Below are 25,468 nucleotides of genomic sequence, written 5' to 3'. Positions count from 1 at the left end.
CTTTACTGTTTATTCAAGGACCTTCTTTAGCAAGGTCTGTTAGGACAGGGAAATTGTTTCAAATTGAAAGTGGGGACATTTAGATTGGACACAAGGAAGTATTTTACAATGAAGGTGATGAGGTTGCCCAAAGAGGTGGGGGATGCCCCATCCCTGGAGACAATCAAGGTGAGGCTGGACAGGTCTCTGAGCAACCTGACCTAGCTGTAAGTGACCCCGTTCGTTGCAGGGCAGTTGGACTAGATGGCCTTTAGGTTTCCCTTTCAACTCTATTGAAGCCCATACACACGCATCTTCCCTGCTTGCGGAACAGGATAGCTTGCCTGATCCTGGCTTATGATGCGTGTCAGACTGCGGTATCACACAGCAGCTCGGTGTTTAACTGCATGTAACGCTACAGCTTTTAAGTCCTGAGTCTCCGAAGACGTCCACCCTAAGAGCCTCACGGCCTAGAACGACAAACAGCACCGAGGCCCAGACCCTCCCGTCCCACTCCCATTCCGTGCCCCCGGAAGGAAGATGCCTCCCGTCGTGCCCCGCGGGTAGGCGGGCATTCCCGTTCAGTGGATACTGTCGTCAAAATGGCGGCGGCGGCGGGAAGTACGAATGGGGTATGCTGCTCGCGCCTCTGAGGAAGCGTTTCTGGGCGTCATGGATGCTTCAGGTTGCATGAAATCCCTGCTGCTGGCAGCCACGCAGTACCGGGCTGCTAAGACGCCGTCCAACGCGGCTCTGGTCCAGCGAAACCTGGAGGTGAGAGCGGAGCGGTTTGGTCGGAGCGACGGGTCGCCCGCGTTGTTCATTCTCTCGTGTGTAGGTGTGTGAGTGGCTCCTCTCGGCTCTCCTCAGTGCCCGGCCGCGGGTGACTCCACTCCGTGGCGGTCGGCCTGGGCTCCGGAATTGCCTTGAGCTCGGCCGGCTCAGCCTCTCGGCGGCGGCCGCGGCCTCCCCCTCAGCTCAGCGGGTGGAGACTGAGAAACCGCTTGTTGAGGTGCTTTCCTGTGGGGCGGAGGAGGAAGAAACAGCTTAATTCTGTCTCGCATGCTGTTACTTCGTCCTTTATCGTAGCGTTTTATGTTGTTTTCATATATGTGCACACGTGTACTGGATGTTTACATATGTGTGTGCTACCCGCGGAAGTCAGGCGTGCTTCTACCCCCTAAACTGTGGTCCGCGAGGATCATTTTGATTTCCCAGCTAGAAAATACAATTTGAGCGATAAACTAGTCTTGTACCTTGTGTTAGCTGGTTTCGAGTGCAGTGTAATCAGAAGTGTCTGCTGCTGTAGCACCCATGACTTTCCATGTCCTGGTGTGGAGGCCTGTGCACAGCCCTTTCAGTGGGCATGGTGCTGTGGTGAGAGATTGGGATGGTGATTCAGCTAAACAATTCCAGTTCCTTCAGTTGCTCCTCGTACAGCATATTCTCCAAGCCCTTCACAAGCTTTATTGCCCTTTTTTTGGACCTTCTCCAGCACCTCAATGTCACTTCTTTATTGAGGTACCCAAAACCAAATGCAGTATTCAGGGTGGGATCTCACTAAAGCTGAGCACAAGGGCAGGATGACTTCCCTAGTCCTGCTCACCACACCATTCCTGACACAAGCCAGGATGCTACTGGCCTTCTTGGCCACCTGGGCCCACCTGCTGGCTCATATTCAGCTGATTGTCCATCAGTATGCCAAGGTCTTTTTCTTCTAGGCAGCTTTCTAGCCACTCCCTCCCCAAGCCTGTAGGGTTGCCTGGGGTTGCTGTGACCTAAATGCAGGATCTGACACTTGGCCCTATTGAAACTCTTATGGTTTACCTTGGCCCATTAATTCAGTCTATTTATGTCCCTCTGTAGTGCCTTTCTACACACCAGCAGATCAACACTCCCTCCTAATTTGGTGTCATCTGCATACTTACTGAGGGTGCATTCAATCTCCTCATCAAGATCACTAATAAAGATGTTAAATAGAAGTGGCTGCAGTACTGAGGCACTGGGGATACCACTTGTGACCGGCAGCCAGCTGGATTTAACTCCATTGACCACAACTCTCTGGGCCTGGCCATCCAGCCAGTGTTTCACCTAGCAGAGCATACACCCATCCAAACTGTGGCAGCCAGCTTCTCTGTGAGGATGTTGTGGGTGACAGTGTCAAAGGCTTTACTGAAGTCCTGGTAGACCACATTGACAGCCTTACCCTCATCCACTGAGTCACCTTGTCATAGAATGAAATCAGCTTTGACAAGCAGGATCTACCATTTGAAATCTTTTCCAACTTCAGTGATTCTGTGATTAACTTCCTTCTCTTTATCTGTTGTAGAAAAGTACAGGCAGGATATGGGGAAAAAAAAGTTACGTTGTTCTATCATGCATATGTAACACAAGTCCAATTATGTTGCTGTGCAAGTCTGTCACTTTTACTATCCCCTTAAATGGGCTGTCCTTTAACTCAAGGTTCCGTTTTTCATTGTAAGCATAGAATTCTCACAAAACAGCACAATCTGTTACCACTTATCTTCAAGCAGAATTAAACCCTTGTATTTCAGTCCAGTTCTTCAGAAAACAGGTTATTGAATCAAACTGAATACCACGGGTATGTACCAGAACTGCATACAGAGGAGTAGGACCTAGTTTGCTTTTTGTTTATTTTTTATGTTTAAATTTACACAATACAAACATGAGTGTTGTACTAGATTGGCAGTTACGTTCCCATTCTGTCAGATTTGGCAAAAATCTATGTAATATCACCTTGTACTATTAAATACACTTTGTATAATAAATACTCTGGAGCAGTTAAGTAATTGAGGTTTTTTTCTCCTTTTATCTCCAGGTAATCTCAGGACTGAAGCTTACAAGATTATTTGCTTCCAACCAGATTCTCCCAAGTGAATGTCTTAATTGCCTGGTAGAACTCCTTGAGGATGCGAATATAGATCCTTCTCTGACATTGTCTTTGGTGACTTTACTATCACAGCTGGGTAAGGTTTGCATTTTAATATTATTCTTGGGTCTGAGAAAGAGAAGACAAGACAGGAGTTGATTCTGTGGCATATGTGATGAACTTCTTGGAAAAACCGAAAGTATGAAAAATGAGTAGCTTTTGAAGTGCTTGCCTGACCCACCAGACAATACATACAAGATCAGATAAGGTGTTAAACCACTGTTCAAAACAGACTTGAAGTCATTATTTTGGAACGACAATATTTTGTATTTGTCAGAATTGTTCTAGACCCACGTGCTTCAAATCTCCCAGGTTGAAAATAGATCCTAGAGGCTTTCATTTGTTTGTTGGGATTGATTTTCTTTCATAGAAGCGTGACTTCTTCATTTACCTACGGAGCTCTGTGCTCGCCATAACTGCGTATGTAAGTTATGTGTACATGGAAAAAATTCTCTCATCTCTCGGCTTAGGCTTTCTTGTTAGATGTGGGTGGTTCTTTGAGATTCAAGTTGCTTAGGATGACCTGTTGTTTATCTTTATTAAATTTTTGAAATGATTACTGTAAAATGATACATTGTTGGGGTTCATAATCCAACCTTTTGGATTTGGAGAACTTTAAGAATCAGTTATCCTCCAATTGTTCTCTTGTTTTATCTTTCTTCCTCGTTTGCTATGTCTTTTCCATGACTGTTTAAGCAGAACAGGTTTTTTTGTATTACTATTGCTAGATAACTGTATCAAGTAATCAGTTTTAGTCTGCTTGCCTATCTTAGCATGTAGGAGGAAACTAAGATCATTGATTTTGAACTTTAAGGCTTCTCAAGATTTCAAATTAAGTTGAATCTTTGTAGGGAGGGGTTAAGTGCTTTCTTCACTGTCCAAACGTTTCAAAGGAAAGTCTTAGTGTTTCAACTGACTGTAAGCTCAGAATTGAGGTGGAGATTCAAGTGTATAGGAGCTGTGATTTGTAATTGTGAAATATATGTGGAAAACTGATGAAAGGCTTTAGGTTATGCTTAGATCAGTTGCAAATACCATAATTAGTTTTGCTGTTGCAGAGGATTGTGGGTTGGTGGTTTAGTCTTAAATAATTCTTGAATTCTAGCTTCAGACAATGAGACAAGAGAAGCTCTTCGGGATACCTACAGTCTGACCAATGTGCTGGCAGGAGTGGTTCATCGAAGTTCTACTAATCTTAGTGATCCAGTCTTATTACAGGTAACAGGAACTAATGCTTAATATTTGATTACTGAGTAAAGGTTGAAACAAGCTGGATGTTTTATTTACTGTGTGAATCTAGCGTGACAGGATTTTAGCACTGCAGAGTTCTGTGTATTGTGTCTGTAATATTGCTTGTGCTTCTTACATCTTCTAATTCATTTAGAGAAAAAAGAAGAAACACTTTTAAACTAGAAGCTTCTACTGCGTGAAACTACCAGCTGAGGGTTTGGAAGCTTATTTTTCATTCTGTTTTTCATTGTATTTATTTTCAGTGAATATGTAACATTTCCCAGTCTGATTTCACCAACTTGCACCTATAATTTCTGTGCGCTCAGCAATGAAGCTGGACTTTGTTTTTCCTCATACGTGGCTTTGAGCTCTCAGTATGTGTTTGCTGGCCATCTGTGGTCACATCTCTTTTCTGGATAAGGAAAACAAAATATCAGTGGGAAGATTAGTCAAGCATCCAGTGCAGTATAGAATATTTTTCTAATGTTTAGCATACTTTTCAAAGTATTAGGAGTTCCAGAAGCTTTGAGAATCCCATTTGACTTGTCAGTCAAGGGGGAAGATTTTGTAGCTACCAAGTAAATCCATTTATAAGACCTTTAAGCTCTAATGTCAGCTATTCTACACAGTGAGATTTCAGCTGCTATGCTTAGCTATGCTGTGGTTTTTATAATGTCTGAGTGTACTCGTGTCACATTTAAATCAGTTATATGCCAAAGGAATGTGGAATGAAAGACAGTACTATCATTAGATCTGTTGTCAGTCCTTATGGTAAAACACACCTGTTTTACTATAAACATACTTCCTGCTAGAGGCTACATAGTACTTTGGATTTTGGTGAAACTTCTAGGTCTTTCACTGGCAGAATGGAGAACTGACTGATGAGGAAAAAGGGGAGAATTGGATGGTCTAAAGTTGACTCTCTGCCAAAATAAAACCTTGCTAATATGTTTGGTCTTTTATTAAGTACATGGAGATCAGTGTGGTAGGATGTTACTCAATGTGCTTACAGCAGCTTGAGTAATTGTGATGTTAACATCACAATTGGAAAATGAATCAATTTGTCGTGCTTTATTTCTCTATTCAGCTTCAGCTGTAAGAAAATACCTTATGTACTTAACATTCTTCAGTGAGATGCTGTAGGAAAGGCATGTGAATAGCTTTTTATTTCCTCAGAGTATTCAGTTGCTGCAGAGGCTAACCTACAACGTTCCAGTCTTTTGCGCTGGTGCCAACATCGATGAGCTGATTTCATTTCTAATGCATCATGTGTAAGTTTGTGTTCACTTATCTTTGCTCATGGGAAATATGTGGCTAGGTTTCTAACCTTTCTGAAGCCCACGAGCCTATTGCACTAACATGGTCTGCAGAGGGTGCTGTGATATTTTTGCTCTGAAGTTAACAGAGATGTTTCTGAAAAACATGTTGTTAAAGATTATTAATGTGGTGGCTGAATATTAATAGGCTTCTTAGCCCACCCCCAGGGAGGGAAGCTAACAAAGACAAAAGCCAGGAAAAAAATCATCCCTGTCACTGTAAGCATATTTTTCTCTAGAATAATACAAATTGTGCACAAGTCTAATGACTATTAAAGGCATCTGCTATAAATTAATACATCTTTGTTTAAACCTCTGGATTTTTCTTTTAAGTCAATCTACAGAAGATGAGCTAACAATACCGTGTTTAGGACTTCTGGCAAATCTCTGTCGTCACAACTTACCCATTCAAACTCAGATAAAATCTTTGGTAAGTGTTTTGTTTTTCTCTGACTTAGGGGTAAGAGTGAGTTACTTACCTGAGCTCTTTTTTGCAGCAGTAATAATCCAGCCCTTGTTGTTCAGTGTTTTGTCAAACGATGGTGAATATTTCTCGCATATTAGGGAAAAAAATCAGCAGAACTGAAAACTGGGTGATCTCTTATAGCTGTGTTGCTGCACAGGCTTGCATTATGCATTCAGTTACTGCTACTGTTCTCTACAAGTGAAAGGTGAACCTGAAGTTTGAGTATCTGTTCCTTAGAAGAACTAAACGTTGTAGTATATATGTATTTTCCAAGCTGCAGTAACTTTGGCCTGGAAAGAGATTTGCTTTTTCTAAAGATAAATCCATAAAATACCACTGATCTTGATGTCAAGTTAGGACCTTTGAATCTTCAAATACACATCCATATCTGATCTACACAGTCTGTCTTTTCATCCGTCAGCGCAAACAGCTTATTTCTTCAGTGGAGGAATACAAACTCATCTACATGACAGCAAATGTTGTACTACTTACCTTGGAAGAAGTGCAGGGGGAAAAAAAGGAATTGTGTTATTATTATTCATTATTTGTATCTCTTGTTTATACATATTTGCAATATGTAAGTTAGTTTGGTGCTCTTACAGAACAAAACAAAATTTGTAATACCTGTGCTTCTCTGCATTTTAGAATAACGTGAAGAGTTTCTATCGTGCCTTAATAAGTTTCCTGGCTCACAGCAGTTTGACTATGGTTGTATTTGCACTTTCAATATTATCAAGCCTTACTTTAAATGAAGAAGTAGGAGAAAAAGTAAGTGATATTTTGAAATCAGTTTTATTTTCAAGTTGCCAATAAATCTATTGGCCACACTCACAAAATAATTGTAGCTAATTTTAATGTGCAAGAGACCTGAGCAAGCAAAACACTTTTGCATGTGTAATTTTATTTTTCCTTTCAGCTCTTTCATGCACGGAATATCCATCAGACTTTTCAGTTAATATTCAATATTGTTGTAAATGGAGATGGTACTCTAACAAGAAAATATTCTGTTGATCTGCTTATGGATCTCCTGAAAAACCCCAAAGTTGCAGATTATCTTACCAGGTATGGCCTCATTAAAAATTCACAGCTGCTTCTTGAGTGTTACGAGATGATTAACTGCTGTATCTGAAGCTAAAGGATTCTTGTGTTACCTGTTTTACACAGAACCATAAATCAAAACCTGTGCTTTAATTGCTGCTTAGGAAATGCTTAATGATTGTGTTCAGTAATTCTTTGATAGGTATTGGTGGTCAGACAATCTGATGAATAGCTATCATGTTGGTTTTGTTTGTAGTCCTACAGTATTTTGAAGTGCAGTAGTGTTGTCGAAGTTATAATAACTTTCCTGCAGGGCACCACAGAGTTGTTACGCAAAATGCTTGTCTACTGGTTCTGCACATTCAACTAGTAGAACTTAGTTGCTAAACTTCAGTCCAGATCTCTAGCAGTAAAAATAATTGTTCTAATTCTGAAGATATTTTTAAAATTTACCTCATATTGCACTGAAATTACACCATCAAAAATATTACTGTACTTAAAGCGTTGGGGGGTAAAAAGGAAACTGGACACAGGTATTCATTACTTGAATGTTGTTAGAGATTGATATTGAATTCTAAATTATTTTTTTCCATCTTTCCTTCCATGTGTGCTATAGATATGAACACTTCACCTCATGCCTTGGTCAGGTATTAGATCTCCTTCATGGAAAGGATCCAGATTCATCATCTAAGGTACTTCTTTATCAGAAGACCAAGAGGATGCAACTCATAATAATGTATATACATAATATATACTTATGTAGCCATAAGTAGATGCTTTGTGTATGAGGGCTGATAATGAAGTAAATTGATATGAGGACTCTTTACTGACCATACAGTGTTTATCAGCTTAAATCTAATTCTTTAAAAAAGACTTTATGTTTGAATTTTTGCTTGGTGTTTGTTTCCACAGTATTTGAACAATTTGATGTCACATTGGGTTAAGCAGTTCACTGTTGTATTCAACTTGGTCTCTCTGCCACCCTGCGTAATTGAAACATCAGCTACTTGGTGCTAAATGCTAAAATAGGATTTGCCCTGAAAATGTTTCAAAGATATATGTTGACCAAATAATCTTAAACTTTTCTAACAGAAGCTTTTTGCATCATTGTAAATGATGAACGCTAATGTTTCCATGTGTTTGTTTATTGTTGTTGTTCTTGTCTGTTGGTTATAATTAAGACATGAGTTGACATGGAGCTTGGAGCTTTCGAGGGGTCTTTCATCTTCATCTCATGGCTATCTTTCTGTATCTCAGAATAGCATTTCTGCAGCTGATAGGTTATTAGAGAGCAGTTGGTCCTTTTTCTTTTTTATTTTTGATCAGTGGCCTAGTGGACTGTGTTTCTGCTGCTGACTTGACTTTACAGAAAGAAAAATATCCTTCACAGAATTTTAAAATGTCAGGAGCAATTGTTTATAACTTAGATATCCCTTTAGATTTGTACTATGGAGTTGCAATTTCTGTATGAGTAATTGGTTTAAAAGTATTCGAACTCTTTCATTCACTTCATACAGATCTTAGAACTGCTGCTTGCCTTCTGTTCTGTGGTAGAACTGCGTCATACCCTGCGACAGGCAATACTAGAACCATCTGGCTTGCCAGTCTCTGGAAATACCAGATTTGTGACTCGCTCAAAGACTTTTGAACCATCTGTTTCATTGGTGCATTTGTCAAACCAACCATTGGAAGGTTCTGAAGACTGTTCAGTTCTAGCACTGCAGCTATTCAGAGAGGTTTTTGAGGTATGAATGCTAATAATCGAGTTTAAAGTACTTCTGAGGTGCTGTATTTTTGCTTTGATCGATTTCTAAATGCTTATTAGTGTTTTACCTGAAAAGTAGGATGTAAAAAATATACCAGAAACATTTTTAAAATTCCATAATTTGTCGAACATCTGTTTTTAAACACTGTAGAAATGTATTTTGAGGACTGTATTAGAAATATATCTTTTCTGAAAATTATATTGGCCGTTCATGATGTAGACACAAAAGTATTCAATACTTGTTTTCAAGGACTTACAGAAGCGAGTTTCTGCTTTTCCAGTGTTATTTGTTATACTTGCTTCTCCAGCATGATACTGATCATAAGTCTTAAACCTGAATTAGTCTGGGAAAGCTTGAATACAAGCTGAATACAAGAACTAGAGTAGGCTTGTCTTCCTTATTCTGTAGTTCTAAATATTGACATAAAATTTGTTTATTACAGGATGTTATTAGTAGTGGGAACAGTGCTTCAGCTGAACACTTTGCGGATCTTTTGCTGCCTGTTCTTCTTGATCATCTTCAGATGCCAGAACAGACTGTGGATGAGCTGTTAGTGAAGAAAAAGTGTGAAAGAATGGTCAAGGCAATTAACGTCCTCACAGATATCCTTTTTTATGTGCCTATTGTCAGTTAATTTATTACTTCTCCACTATGATCTGTTCTAAGGCATTAGAAGAAACATCCATCACGGCTCAGTCTAACAACTGTTAATGGCAATAACTGTACTGATCTTACTTAGGACTGTCATCTTGAAGGACCTTTAGTAGCTTTATAATTGCTGTGAATTTATTCTGTAGTTCAGGGATTCCAAATAAAACCTGGTTCTTCAACAGAATAGAAGCACTTTACAGATGAAAAACAGGAGTGTTTTCTACTGAAATTGCAAGAGGCATTTGGGTGGCCTTCTTCTTAATTGATGTAGTATTTTGGTCTAGCTAAGTCCATTGCAGTGTCCAGCCAAAGATGGTGACAGTTTTGATCAGTGAAGCAAGAGGAAAAATAATGTGAAATTGTTCTATTTTATACTCCCTGTTTATTTCATTAGAATTTAGGAGCAGTTTTCCTTTTTCAGTTTAACCTCCTGTTTGTGACAGGATTTGCACCACATTTGGGGTGGCGTTTAGTGAATAAGCAAATGCATCATGTCAACTTCTAGCATCCAGCTATGAATTTCTTGAGAAACATGCCACCTTCTGCTTCTGTGTTGCTTTTTTGAATTTGGTGTCATTAAATAAGAAGAACATAACTGCAGGATGTAGTCTGGCATCTCTGCTGAATTCTGTGAAGTCTCTTGATTGGCTCTCCCTTAGAGCTAGTCCTTTCTTTAGGTACTGATTGTTCAGTCCCTCTTGTTCACCTTCTTTATGCAGCTCATATTATCGTAGTTTCCTTGGCTGTTGTTTTAGCTCAACAGAACAGTTGAACACTTGGCTTGTGCTTTAAGCATGACCTAAGTGGTTTATGTAGTTGGGCTTCAAAAGCATTTTTGGAGTATATCATGCTTTGATATGATAGTTTCTCTTTTATTATTAAAATAGTGCCTTATGGTGCCAATATTGAGCATACATAAAGTTTTACTCTTAACTCAGCCTACTGCTTTGTAGAGATGATGTACTGAAAATGCACGCCTCAAAGCTACTGACCGCCAACAAATGTGTGTCTCTAATCGAACACCAGTTTACCTATAGTGGGATCGATGCTGGTTTTGGGACAAAGGTAGTGGACTCTAAAATGTGGTGAGCACAAAGATTTATCTAAAATTTAATTTACCTAGATCTTGTGTAAGAGTTGTGATATTGTTCCAATAGTAAGTATACCACAGTTGAAATTACTATTTAAATGCAAATAATTCAGTACTGTTTTAAAATCAAATTCAGTATTTTTATACCAATAGGATGTAACATGCTAGTCAGTTCAGTGAATAAACCTAGCTTAAACATTCTGGTATTGTTTTGTGTGTAGGTTGGATTTCCATTTATGTGGTACAGTGATTTTTAAATCTCATCCAGAACTTTATCTGAGTTGTTGCTTATCAGAAATGATGTCATCCATCATCAGTACTGGGGAAAGAGGAGAGGATGTGGTTGCAGTGGGGGAATAGTAACAAAACACAACAGAAAACACATCCCTTCAGTTCAGTGTCACTGACTTAAATGTCAATAAAACTAATAGTTATATGCCCAATAAAATAAAATTGACCTGTGATTAAAACCTCTTCACTTTCAAGGTGAAAGTACTTTATCCTTCACTACTATCCACAGTATGCTGGAAAAGCTCAGTAGACCATCCAATGGACTTAAAGTTCTATCATGGTATTAGCATTCATGCCTTGCTAGAGATAGTTCATTTATGAAGGTACTTATTTGCTTTGTCTTAATTTATTTATCAGTGCTGATCTTACAGATTTCTCTGTTGTTTTTTTTTTTCCACTTTGCTTTTGTATATTTAAAAGCAAACTTGCTGCTGATATTATTTTGAAAACGCTTGAACTTATGAGCAGACTGAAGCAGGACGTACCTGGTATGGAAGTCAGCTTCTACAAAATCCTACAGGTATGAGTGTCTAATAAAGTGTCTTATTAGGGTATATGTGAAGGAAAGTACTATGGAACTGTAGCCCATCTAGCTCTGATTGCATGCTTATCTCTGACATGCTAAAAATTTTAGGGAAAAGCTACAGTTCTTAAAGATTGTTTCACATTAATTCTTCTAAAACACGGTTAATCTGCTATTACAACTCCTATTTCAGTAATGCATGTGAAGTATTTCAGTAGCCTGGTAAGAATTATCCTTCTAAGGTCACATTAGGATTGCGGTTTGAGGGTAGTAAGTGAGGGATAACTGAAAGTTACCACAGCTATGTAATTGAATAGCTTCTGAGGTTATTTAGCATTAAACATATCCACATACTCTGTGACTTTGCACAGGCAAGTGTTTGGTTGCTGTTGGTCAAGATGCTTGCTCTGTAGATAGAAAATAATATTGGATAGTCAAGCATTTCATACTGTTTGGGAGAGGCTTTTATTTGAAGAATGAAAATTGTTTAACAATGAGTATTTCACAGTTAACAGGAAATCCTCATAAAACTTCAGCTTGTGACCCTTTATGGTGAAAATCAAGCAGATGAGAACTTGAAGGAATTATGTAGTCTTTTTACCGGTCATGTGGACTAAGGAAAACATATTTCTAAACACTCCAAAATGTGATATTTTTTTTTGTTTGTTTTTTAAAATTGTTTCATTAACCTTAGTGTTCTGAAATGTAGAAGAGCAGTATTTGTGTCTGTTCTCATAGGCCTTGGTATTGAGACGTCTGAGCTTGTTTTTTTTCTGTTGTTTTTGACTGTTATGTATTGTTCTGACCAAAGGAGTTTCTTGTTTAGGATCAACGTTTGATTACACCTTTGACGTTTGCTTTAACATCAGACTGCAGAGAACAAGTCCAAGTAGGACTTAGAATATTGTTTGAGGCTGCACCCTTACCAGATTTTCCTGCTATTGTGTAAGTTTGTTTTTGTGATAATCTGATAAGATTTGATGTTTGATGACCTTAGTGATGCTCACGTTTCTTGACATATTACTTTCAGTTTATTTGAGGCAGAAACTTTAAGAAAAACTGTCATTTTCTCCTAATCTACAGGTAAAAGACTGTAGTGGTTTTAGAGGCTGGAGGAGGTAGTACTTACTGGTACACAATTAACATTGGATCCTTGACAATATAATAGTGACTTCTTTCCCTCAGAATTAACCTTTCTCAACTTTGTGTGATAATGCAAATGTAACTATTCCTGTAGTCTGTCTTTTCAATGAAAGATAATTATGATGTGAAGTAGTTCTCATCTTCAATCCTTCAGCAGATTATTGTTAATATCACTCATGTTTTCACAGGCTTGGTGAGAGCATTGCTGCAAATAATGCTTACAGACAACAGGGAAAAGAACGTTCATCAAAAAGAATTCAGCTGCAGTCACCCTTGATCAGCAATGCTACAATGAGAAGTTCTTCGTCTTATGCTAATGGTGATGAATCCACAACTTCAAATGTTCAGGAATTAATACAAAAACTTCATTCTGGACTAGCGGTTAGTATAATTTTATGTTATCTTTGCTAAATATTTGACTTTTTAAAATCAGAGTATTAGGCTACAGCATGTGTATCAGTTGAGCTCCGTTTATGTTCCTACCTTTTCAAGAGTTCTTTTACTGAGCTCCTGAGCCAGAGGTCAGTGATGTTTCTTTGTGCAATATCCTAAGTTGGGCTCCCTATTGGAATTCCCTTCTCTGGCTGGGTTTCCCACCCTTTCCTAAATGCTGGGTGTGGAAGTAGGTGTCAGATATAGTTGCAAGTAGCTGAAGCTGCTGGGACATGTACAGGGAGTTCCCTTCCCCCTTCCCAAGTGCTTGGCTTTGATACTTGAATGGAAGTCAACACAGTCACAGTACCTAATGGCAGCAGCTTACAGTATCATGACAGTTCATGCAGCACTTGTAATTTTTGAAGCAGAGAAAACAACGGTGTTTAGTGAATCTTTTCTTAGGCCTTCTAAGCAGTAGAGTTTTGCTTTAATACTGCATTAGTTAAAAATCAATTTACATTATCGCTTGAAATACCTGATGCTTCATCTTCGCATGTTCCACAAGGTTCAAATATATATATGTAAGCGTATTAATCACTTTCAGTAGTATTATTGTAGAGAGAAAATGAGGGGAAATTATGGAAGCTTTTCTTGTAGTCAGTCCTATATGCTTTTACATGTTACTTCAACTTTGCAAGTAGGAAAAGAAACTACAGAGCAATAAAATACACTGAAAACTGGAGCTATGTGGGAGCTATTGTTAACATGCCCAAAAGTACATGTCTTGCACAATGGTTCAAAATGGTGCAGAGAGGGTGCATTTTTAATAGGTGTTCATTTTATGAACAGAGAGATAGCTTGCACTTGTTCACAGGATAGAGCACATGAACACCTCAAAATTAGCATTGTTATAGTACTGTCTAAGTTAATAACAATAGTAACTTTGAGTTACCCAGTTACATTCTTAATTGACTCGGACATATTCTAATAAACACTGACTTCTTGAGCAATAGATGTGAAGTACTCCTCTAGCAATTTGATGGATTCAGCTAAAAATTTCTGTTTTGAATAAGTATTCTTCCAGAACTATTCACCTCAGCCTTTTCTGATAGTCTACATGCTGAGAAGGCTGTGTATTGTAAACAGTGTTTTCGTCTTTGTGTTTTTTGTTATTGATATTGAGGCAAATGTTCTATGAGGGGTTTGCTAATTCTCCGGCGAAGAATAGATCAATAGGAACAAAGTTAGAGTTGTTATATTATCTTTCCATGGTGTATGACTGATTTGACTTGATAGGCCCCTGCCTCTGAAGATGATTATTCACCCTAATAAGTTTATTTACAGACTTTTTGCAAGAGTCAAGTGAATGTAATTAAATAGTCAGAGATTAATATAAAATCAAAAAACTCTAATGGACAGATTAAAGTTCACAAAGCTAAGCTTTTAAGACGCATTATTTTTCCAAGTAAATGCAGATTTACAGCAGCAGTAATTGCAAAACATTTCCACAGGTTAAGGAACCAATCACTGACATGAGGATTTCTGACATAATGGATATCTACGAGCAGAAGCTTTCATCGTTAGCAGTGAGTACAACCTAATGTGTATGGACATGATGCTGTTGGTAGATTCAGATTATGTTAATTAATAACATTTTTCCTTTGTACAGTCAAAAGAAACTCGGCTGCAAGATCTTTTGGAAGCAAAGGCTCTGGCTTTGGCTCAGGCTGACAGACTGATGGCCCAATACCGATGTCAAAGGGCCCAGGCAGAATCTGAGGTGAGTGGGATCTCTTTCTCGAATTCTGGTATTACAGATTCATAGAATGGACTGGATTAGAAGGGACCTCAAGCATCATCAAGCTCCAACACCCCTGCAGCAGGCAGGGCTGCCAACCTCATATCTAATACTAAACCAGGCTGCCCAGGGCCCTGTCCAACCTGGCCTTGAACACCTCCAGGGCCAGGGTATCCACAACCACTCTGGGCAGCCTATTCCAGCACCTCACCACTCTCTTGGTAAAGAACTTCCCCCTGACATCCAACCCTCCTTCAACTTAAAACCATTTCCCCAATGGCTTGGGGCAAAGTAACATCTGTCTGGGTAGCTTTGACTGTATTTGCGCATGTGGAAACTCTACTGTTTGTGCCTTTTAATTACTTGTCATTTCATACAAAGATGAACTCTCAAATGCATACTGCAGAGATGCAAGCTTTATTTGAGGTATGTTCTGAAGGTTCATGTCTGTTATTCAAATAAAGACTTGATAATTTGGGTTGCAGTTTAGTGAAGCCGTAGTTAAACTATATCAGATTTTACTTCCTTTCTTGCTTCACCTCTAGCACTGGATATAGAGGGAGCTGAAGGAATTTGAAGTGAATGGATGACATTGTATTTAATATTAGGAGAGAGAAGCTATTTTCTTCACATAGCTGATGGCATTTTAGTGTTACATGTATGACTTCAAATATGCCTATTAAGACACGACTTATAAGACAGAAATGTTTGTAATTTCTTTTTCTTTTGGGGGATGTCTTCCACTGAAAGGCCCGAACTCTTGCTGCAATGCTAAAGGATGCAGAACGAAAAAATGAAGAACTTAATGTTTTGCTGAAAGCTCAGCAGGTAGAATCTGAAAGGGCGCAGACTGATATTGAACAGCTCTTTCAACACAACAGGAAATTACAAACAGTTGCTGAGGAACATGAAATGCTGAAAAAATCATCAGTTGATCTTCTTCAGAGGTAAGAAGCTCAGGATCTGAAAGGAAATTTGAAATGTTCAGCTAGAATGATGAAGGTCCTGGTTAAATTGGGTGAAATCTGAAGTGGTAGATGTTGAAGATCTGATTCAGGAAATGACAAGAATTTTGAGTATTGCTTTCAAAAACAAACCACCAGTGCTTAATTTCTAATGGTTTTACACCATGTTCTTGGCTTCTTCCCTTACCTTATACGCCGTCTTGATGACATGCTATAAATTGTCTGTAGAAACAGACAGCGAAATGTGTCTGTGTAAGGTAGGACTTTTCATCTTTAATTGCTTCTGTAGTAAGCCTGACTGAAATCAAGTGATGTAGGGAGGAAAGATGTACCATGTGTGTCCTAAATTTATGAGCATTACTTGCTTAAGATTGTAGGCTAAAAAACACATAAGATGTGGGAAACATAAGAAGTACGTAAGGGTAGAAATTTCTTATGGAGAAATAACATGTTTAGGAAGAATAAAGGCTCAAAAGAACTTCGGCATCTCAACTTGCATGAGTTGTTTTCATCACTAGGTGTCAGCAAGGCAAAGAAGCTGGTAAAATTGAGACCAGTTTGCTTGCTTAAAGGCAGGTGCAGGAGTTATATTAGAAATTTTGAAATCATACATCTGCCAGTAATATCAATTGAAGGAGGAAGAATGTTTATTCAGGAAAGTCCATAGTGGACAAGATGCATACATCTAGTATAGTCACTGTGGAAGTTCCTCCTTTTCTGCTTGAGTTGTACATAATTGTATACTCTATGAGCAATTGCATGGAATAAATCATATTTTAATCTGTTATCTAAAAGCTGTAAATTCCCCAAGTAGGAATAAAAAAGCGTAGTGATTTTTTTACACTGTATTTATGGAGTAAAACCTTGCTTTCCCAATCTGCAGACTTTAAGTGCTGTTCCTTAAACATAACCAGAAAGCTGACATGGGAGGAGAGAGTTTTCCTTTCCGAAATTAGTGAAGTGATTTGCCTCAATTGTGAGATGTGCCTCAAACTTTTATTAATTACACTTTGCACCATCTTCAGTATTTTCAAGTTCTAGAACTAGAAACTTGAGCACTGTAGAACTGGTGCTCATAGAGTGTCTCAGAGGATCTCTTAAAATGTGACTACAAAAAGTTTATTTGTAACGTTTTGTATGTGTCAAACGTTTAAATACATCTGTGGGGGTTTTTTGTTGTTGTGGTTTTTTTTGTTATTCCCAAAGGGTTTTATACTGGAGGAAAGAGGGAAGATCATTACTAATTAGTGAAGATTGTTCTGTTTTTTTTTCCAAGTATGTACTTTTAAAAAAATATGTCTTGTTTTTAACTTGAGTGGAATGACTGAACAGAAGAATTCAAGTATTTTTTGACAGACTATTAAACTAAAAGCTCTTCAAAAGCACTTATCTTCAACCATAGGCCTCTAATTTATTTGTAGGTATGAAACAACTGAAAGACAACTTAAAGATCTACAGATTACATGCAATTCCCTAAATAAAGAAATTGAAGCAATGAAGAAGCTAAATGAATCACTGAAGCAGCAGAATGACAGGTAAGTTAGATTCGGTCTCTAAGCAAATTAAAGAAAAATAGTAAAATGAAATAGCACTTGAGCATTCAATTTGTCAGTTATCTGTGCTTCAAGTAGCATATGAGAGGTCTATTATCCATCATATTTGAATGGTCATGGCAGTCTGGTGAAATTTCCACTGACTGGAAATAGGGGAAACATAACCCCTACTTTCGCAAAGGGAAAGAAATAAGATCCAGGGAACTACAGGCCAGTCAGTCAACTCCATGTCTGGCAAGATCATGGAGCAGATCCACCTGAAGGCCCTACTAAGGCTCATGGAAAATAAAAATGGTGTGATTGTTGTTAACCAACATGGTTTCACTAAGGGTAAGTCATGCCTGACAAACTTGGTGACCTTTTGTGATGGAGTTACAGCATCAGCGGATAAAGGAAGAGCAACTGATGTCATCTGCCTGGACTTGTGCAAAGCATTTGGCACTGTCTGATGTGACATCCTGGTCACCAAATTGGAAAAAAAAATGGATTTGATGGATAATGAATTGGCTGGATAATTGACTGGATGGTTGCACCATTACTTTCAGTGTCTCAGTGTTCAAGTGGAGACTGGTGATGAGTGGTGTTCTTAGGGATCAGTGTTGGGACCAGTTTTATTTAACATCTCAGTAGGTGACATGGACAGTGGGGTTTGAGTGCACCCTCAGCAAGTTTGCAGATGACACCAGAGTGGTGCAGCTGATGCACCAGAGGGAAGGGATGCCATCTAGAGGGACATGGACCTGCTTGAGAGTTGGGCCACTGCCAACTTCACGAAGTTTAACAAAGCCAAGTGCAAGGTCCTGCACCTGGTTTGGAGCAATTTCAAACACAGATGCAGGTTCAGTAGAGAAGAGCTTGAGAGAGTCTTTCACCCTGAGGTGAAAGACTGGGGGGTGTCAGTTGATGAGAGATTCAACATGAGCCAACAATGTATGCTTACAGCCCAGAAGGCCAACCATATCATGGGTTGCATCAAGAGAAGCATGACCAGCAGGTTGGGGGAGGTGATTATGCCCCTCTACTCTGCTCTCGACCCCACCTGGAGTACAGTATCCAGTTCTGGGGCCCCTAACACAAGAATAACATGGAATTACTGGAGAAAGTCCAGAGGAGGGCTGCAAAGGTGATAAGAGGGCTGAAGAACCTCCCCTATGAGGACAGGCTGGGAGAGTTCTACAGCCTGGAGAGGAGATGGCTCTGAGGAAACCTTATAGTGCCCTTCCAGTACCTGAAGGGGGTCTACAGGAAAGGTGGGGTAGGACTTTTTATAATGGAAGGTAGTGACAGGACATGGGAAAATGGTTTTAAACTGGAAGAGGATAGATTTAGACTAGATATTAGGAAGAAATTCTTTACTATGAGAGTAGTGAGACACTAGAACAGGTTGCCCAGCAAGTTTGTGGATTTAATGCCAGGCTGGGTGGGACTTTGAGCAACCCGGTCTAGCAGGAGGTGTCCCTGCATATAGCAGGGGTTTGGAACCGGATAATTGTAAAGGTCCCTTCCGACCTAAACCATTTTATGATTTTTAGTGTAGCTAGAAGAAGTTATAGATCTCTTAAAGTTGTTTTCTATGTGTAAATTACATGAGAATCTGTATTAGTGACTTCTATGATTTAATTTTTTTCTCTTCACATTTTAAAAATATGCCTACAGTCAGACCCTATATTTACTTTAGAGATAAAGTGCTATTGCTGGTTTCACTTAGAAAGTTCACATTATCCTTCCAGCCTCTTGCCTTGTTATTGACTGAGACTGCTCTGACTGCTGCCTTGAGTTCTGATTCAAATAGAAGACTTTTCACTCAGATGCATTTGCTTGCTTGTGAATAAATGTGGGCACTTACTTTCATGAGAGCAATATGCAGCTGGATTGAGGAGGTATTCTGAGAAGGCTCTCCCTTTTTTAAGGCAAATGGGTTAGCAGTTGCTGTATAAATATTCTTGAATAGTTACATAAAACAGAATGGACTATCCGTCTCCCCTTTTGTTGCCGGAGGCTGCAGATAAGAGACTGGTACATAGTAAGTGGATAAACAGACCAGCAAGAATGACAATAGGTGTCATCTAAGTGGGGCAAATGGGAGATGGAATATGCCTTAGAAGTTATGCTAGCTAGCACTGGAGACAGTAAATTAACTCAGCGGAGTTTGAAGTGCTTAGGTTACAGCTGTAACACTGGTGGATGACAATGCCTATATATTTTGTGTGATCTAAATGTTATTCTAACTAGTAAATAGTGCAGTAAGCCTATATTTGAGCTACAGTGAGGTCTTATGAAACTCATTTTATTTTGCTGCGTGTTGCACAACTGTCTGGAAATGTTCAGAATGGTATCAGAAAATCTTTATGCACGGATGTGTTTACATAGATGATAATACTTACCTGAAACAGGTTTTAGTAATGGCATTGTCAATTCAGGAGCATACCAAGAGCTAAAAGCCCCATGTCATCAATCGTTAATGGCAGTGAATTCTGAATCAGGTTGAAAGGTGATTTCATTTCTGCCATGAATGCATTGTGGCTGTAATCAAGATCAAGTTTCTGGTGTCTAGGCTGTAGGAAAAAAAACAAAACCATTTTCAGTAGTTTCCATGTTGCCTTTGATTAAGGGAGACAAATAATTTTCGTGGCAGGGAAAAAAGAAAATGTCTGTGCGCACACCCTGCATATTCATTGTTTTGCTGATCTGAATTTTAAGCTTGTGACAAGAGTTACAAATGATACGAAAATAATTCTAGCTTCTTAGAGCAAAGAAATGGTGATATATTTCTCTTTGGGAATTAAAAATTTCTCTCTTCAATATTAGGACTGCTGCACAGTTGGTAGAATCTGAAGAACACAGAAACGACCTACAGCAACAGCTACATGACAGAGATAGCAAAATAGCAAGTAAGTCATTTAACCAAAAGATCACTAGATCTACAAAGCTTGATTAAAAAGATGCTGTTATGTGCTGTAGAAAAGCATCAATGTTTTTCTTAGTAACTTGTAGATCTAAAAGGTAGCCAGTGATGTGTAATTTAACAGTTGATGAGACAGATATAGCTATAGTTTCTTAAATAGAGAAGAGCATATTTTTCCAAGACTATATTGATTTCACTAAATCCATACACAGCATGATTTGGGCTTTGAGGATCGCTTCACAGCGTGTCCATTAGACTTAATTTCTGTGGGAATTGCAAATTACAAGAGTTCAACTTAACTCTTCAGCAGGTACCTGAAAGCGACTGCTAAAATTCAGCATTAGGTGGCACTACTCAGTAATGCACTTATTAGCAGCTATGTTCAGTATTAAATATATGTGAATATACTTGTATCTGAGGCAATACAGTATTCTTTTTTAAGATGGACAACCCATCTTTTAACATGTTGGTTTTTGTAAGGCTTGCAACAGAAAATAAAAGTTCTGGAAGAAAAACTGAAAACTCTACAGAAAGAAAAAAACAATATGGAAGAAACTGTAGATGTTCTTAGAAAGGAACTGAGCAAAACAGAACAAGCAAGGAAGGAACTGAGTATCAAGGTAAGGGATTATTTCCACCTGCACTCTAGAGACTGGAATTTTAAGTATCTATATAACTGATCGAGCTGAATAATCATTGTTACAGTGTCGAAGCAACTAAATAAAACTAGAACTGACCCTATGGTGAAGAAGAATAAACTTCTAATTATGTACCTTTTGAGTCTGGAAAAGCTGAGCTTGAATTTAAGAGCAAAGTCAGAGTCTAAGGGCTGTGTGAAGCGTAGTCTGCAAGTACGTAGTATTTGGAAAGAAAAAAAACTGTGGTGCAACATTAAATAAGTAATCACAGCACATTCCTCTTTAGTTTCTACTTGTCTACTGTGAAATCTGAGTTGTTATTTTTTTTTCCTTCACCCTTCTTGCGATCTGCATTAAGATACTGCATATGGATGTACCGAAACACTTCTGATTTTCTTGATCTTTGAAATTCTAAAGAATACCTTCTCTCAAAGCAGAAATAGAGACCAGTTTGGCTGTACTACAAAGTTAACAGGATAATGTGCGGATTTTTTTTCCTTGTTTGTTTCTTAAAAAAATCTCCAAAACCTCAGCACAGCTTGCATGTTCTTACTTGCCATTAAGGCTCCAGTAAACTCTCAAGGTAGAGACTCCTTTTACATGAAAATTAATTAGCAATCATGAAGAAGTGTGCAGTCTGTCAAAGCATTTACAGTATTCCCACTCCCTAGGACAATGCTATGTAGTGGATTGCAAATACTTCCCATCTTGGTAAATATTTATCAGTGTGTGGACTGAAATAAAGCATGGATGGATGAACTGTGAACATTTCTGTTATTTAAATGGGACAATGATAACATGGGGTTTAGTGCATCCCATTGGTATGCAATGTTTTGGAGTGCATCAGTTGCTGTAAAACTTCCTTGTATACAAAATGTACACCTGAAGAAAGTATTTCTGAGACAAGGTTATAATTTAAAATCAGGTTTTTTTTCATTGCTCGCTTAATTCATCACCAGACTCCTTAGCTTTCACCGTGTATATTTTTTCAGTTAATGACGGAGTGAATAGTAACATCTTGTCTGTTTCTGCAGGCATCTTCTCTGGAAGTTCAAAAATCCCAATTGGAAGTACGCTTGGAAGAAAAAGAAGCACTTGTAAAATTGCAAAAGGAAGAACTGAACAAACATTCCACTATGATTGCAATGATTCACAGTCTGAGTGGTGGCAAGTTAAGCGCAGAAGCAGTGAACCTCAGTTTATAGGGCTCTGTCATAAAGGTTTTAGTAGAAAATACATATGAATTAATGTATATTTTAAAAGTTTTAAACACAAAGCTAATATACTATCTGGCTAAAGAAGAGCCACCTAAAAACTGAAGTAGATCAATATCAATTGAGAAAAAAAAGATAGAATTATGGAAGTTCTTTTTGAAAACACTGAGCTACTGTACAGCAAATTGATCTTCTGATGATCTTGGTAGAGCTATTATTTATCTGTACTGGCACCTGGATGTTACTGTTGTTGGTGACTAACCTTCCTAAATGGATAGATAGCAAAATGGGAGTCACTCAGCCTTTTTGTTAGTTTATTCTGCTATTGGCCATCAGGAAAGCATTCTTCATATGGTAAGCACGTTCATCATTTAATCTTGTTAATTTTCGCTCTTCTGAATGCCACCTATTATTTGTGCAGAGCTGCTTCCTGATGCCTAAGGCACAAGAATAGAAATAAAATGGATTATATTAATTAGAATGCGTTATATTGAAAGCTGTATTTGTCAGCATATTAATGCAAATACTGCCTGAAAAATAAGTGTGTGGATGTGTTTCTAATGTTGAGGAGATTAATTTGAGCAAGAAGAGCACTGAATTGGAGTGATTATATTATTATTATTTTTTTAGTAGAATCATTTCGGGAAAGTTTGCTAAAATGAAATACATGGATTCAAAACTATTTCTTAAATACTAGATAATACTTTCCTAAGCCTACATCACTTTTTATAGTCTTTAAAAAGATTCTGCACTTTTTTTTAACAGTCCTATCTGATACATCGTTAATTGTTGTCAGCATTGCCACTTTCTGCTCCAACAGGATTTCATATATTGCTTATAGTATAACTTTTTATTCTAAGGTGTACTTTCATATGAAAGATCTGGACTAGAACTTGAGTTTTTGCATGGCTGAACACTTTCCTGTCCTTAGTTCAAATATGACATGAATGTCTTTTAGCAGTTGTCAGAATTACTTCATTAATATATGTATTTTAGTAGAACTACCAGAGTTTATTTCATATATATCCTCTTCTGTAGCATTACTGATTTTATTTGTATATAATTTGTAATGGCTAGGTCTCAAGACACCTGCGTTTCTTCTCATCTTCCATTGTGTCATATTTTATTGTATCTGCTCAACTCACAACTAAGTATAACCTTGTGCATTCATTTGCAATTATACGAGTCATATGAATTGCATCTATTTTAGCCTGCTTCTAAACTGTATATATTTTTATAACTTAATGTCTATGGCTTTTACTTGTGGTTGTTCTGGTCTCTGTGAAGACCAGGTGAATAAAAAACAAAATGCTCTGTGTCCTAAGTATTCTGTTAAGTGAGGTAAATTAGTATATAAAACATGTGGTTTGGCTTCCTCTTTGCATTAAACATGGCTATTGCTTAAAAGGGTCAGAAAATAAGTGTTAAAATTGCTGAGTTGAGGGTTTCTGTTAGTTTTGCAAATCCGATTGGGAAAGAAAGCCTCATTAACTATGAATTTTTACTTCAGTGTAATGGATTAAGAACTTTGAGTGTCAAAGTAAGTTTGCAGACATTAATTCATTACTATTTCAGTCTCTTGGTCACAGGAAAAGGGCAGCTGAATGGTTTTTTCTCACTTTCTGCCAGAAACAACTCCTAAAATAAATAAATAGATCAAGTAGGAAACATCAAGCATGTTATTAATTAAACTGATAAATGATGGTTTAACTTGGATTTCAGATGATGGATTGGAGGGCCAAAATTACACACTGCTCAACAAAGTAAGTTTATACTTTTGTAAGGCTCATGGCCCCAGAGTGATGAACCCTTGGAGTTTACATTAGAGAATCCACACTAAAAGGCGTGGTATACAAATAATGATTGTTGCTTTTTTTCCCTTGGAAAAATGTGCTGTGTCAATATGCTTTTCTAAGCCAAGTGTCACTGAACTCTGTTGGGACACACTGCAAATAAATGTGTAGACGTGTCTAGCTGCTTTGACAGTATTTCTATGTTCCTTCCTGGCAGTGTTTTCTCAATAATGAGTAGTGGCTAACGGGACTAGCAAATAAATTGGTTTCTGTTTCAAATTTGCTTCAAAATCTATAGCACTTCTCACTGTGGTACAGCAGAAGGAAGGGATGCCATCCAGAGGAACCTTGATAAACTTGAAAGGTGAGCCCTGGTGAACTTAATGAGGTTCAACAAAGCAAAATGTGAAGTGCTGCAGTTGGGTTGAAGTAATCCCAGCTGTATATACGAACTGGGAAAAGAACTCCTTGAAAGTAACGCTACTGAGAAGGACTTTAGGGGTCCTGGTAGATGAAAAGCTTAACACGAGTCCAGCAGTGTGTGCTTGCAATGTGAAAGGCTAATGGTATCGTAGGCTCCATCAGAAGAAGGGTGGCCAGCAGGGTGAGAGAGTAATTTGTCCCTTTCTATTCTGCCCTCATGAGACCCCAGCTGGAGTAATGTGTCCATGTCTGAGATTCCCAACACAGCAAAGATGTGCATCTTTTGGAGAGGGTCCAGAGGAGGGCCATGAAGTTGATCCAAGGGCTGGTGCACCTCTCCTATGAAAAGAGGCTGAAGGAACTTGTTCAGCCTAGAAAAGAAAGCTGTGGGGAGACCTCATTGCAGCCTTCCAATATTTAAAGGGATTTTATAAATAAGAGGGAAATCTTTTTACAAGGGTAGATAGTGACTGGATAAGGGGAAATGGTTTTAAACTCAAGGAAGGAAAGTTTAGATTGGATGTCAGGGGGAAGTTTTTACTGAGAGAGTGGTGAGGCTGTGGATGCCCCATCTCTGGAGGTGTTTAAGGCCAGGCTGATTGGGGCCCTGGGCAGTCTTATCTAGCACTTGATCTAGCAGCTGGCAGCCCTGCCTGTGGCAGGGGAGTTGGAACTTGATGGTCCTTGAGGTCCCTTCCAACCCAAACCATTCTACAATGTATAAATAAAAGTAAATCAGTCACTTTTTACGCTTAGTTATTTCTCTACATGAATTGTGTTCTGAAGTTTTGCTTTTAGTCATGTGGGTATTATCATACATTGGAAACAGTTAAGTAATAAAGCTCTCTGGGCAGTTCTTATTGCATATAGTGTGCTGTTGAACTATACTTTTTTCCCACAGGCTCTGTACAGTTAGTGCAGAGAGCATCTGGCACAACGAACAGTTCCTCAATAGAGTCGATTTTTAATTATGTGTTTGTTGTGTCAGGTTGTCAATTGCCTGTTTTACAAGTGCTGAGACACTTGAGCTGTCTTGATTCAAAGCAATATCAAGTCTCATTATTGGGCTTTCTAGTACTTTTTATCTGAAAGTGGATGCCTTTTATCCTATAAAATCTGGAGAAGGTTTTCAGTCTGCATATGGCTCTGTCTAGCTTTGTACATGAATCCTGCTGGTGGAAAAATAACCAGTTCTTTTTCTATAGCCTTTGATTGCCGTACTCTTCAGTTCATTTTTGGTGTGCCTCTTTGGGATGATGAGACAGTGAATAGTTGATGTGAGCTGATACTGATGCCCTTCAATACATAATCTGTTGTATGTTGTCTTCATTTTACTGTTCCCCTTCTCTTTGGTCTTAACT

General features: G+C 38.4%; 1 protein-coding gene across 1 annotated transcript; it reads left to right on the top strand.

The window, feature by feature from the left end:
- Window positions 1-571: 571 nt before the first annotated feature.
- Window positions 572-23,213, top strand: CIP2A (cellular inhibitor of PP2A). Its single transcript, XM_072346612.1, has 21 exons — window positions 572-753; window positions 2,819-2,966; window positions 4,035-4,147; window positions 5,336-5,430; window positions 5,809-5,905; window positions 6,587-6,709; window positions 6,858-7,003; window positions 7,596-7,671; window positions 8,497-8,724; window positions 9,188-9,347; window positions 10,340-10,481; window positions 11,198-11,297; window positions 12,127-12,245; window positions 12,632-12,824; window positions 14,330-14,404; window positions 14,488-14,598; window positions 15,367-15,563; window positions 17,003-17,116; window positions 19,943-20,025; window positions 20,520-20,659; window positions 21,712-23,213. Exons 1-21 carry the CDS (start codon window positions 607-609, stop codon window positions 21,880-21,882), a joined length of 2,778 nt encoding a protein of 925 aa, XP_072202713.1. The 5' UTR covers window positions 572-606; the 3' UTR covers window positions 21,883-23,213.
- Window positions 23,214-25,468: the final 2,255 nt, after the last annotated feature.

Source organism: Excalfactoria chinensis, chromosome 1, assembly GCF_039878825.1.
Source record: "Excalfactoria chinensis isolate bCotChi1 chromosome 1, bCotChi1.hap2, whole genome shotgun sequence".
Classification (NCBI taxonomy): Eukaryota; Metazoa; Chordata; class Aves; order Galliformes; family Phasianidae; genus Excalfactoria; species Excalfactoria chinensis.
The sequence above is the reverse complement of the archived record's forward strand: the minus strand, read 5'-3'. Positions and strand labels throughout refer to the sequence as shown.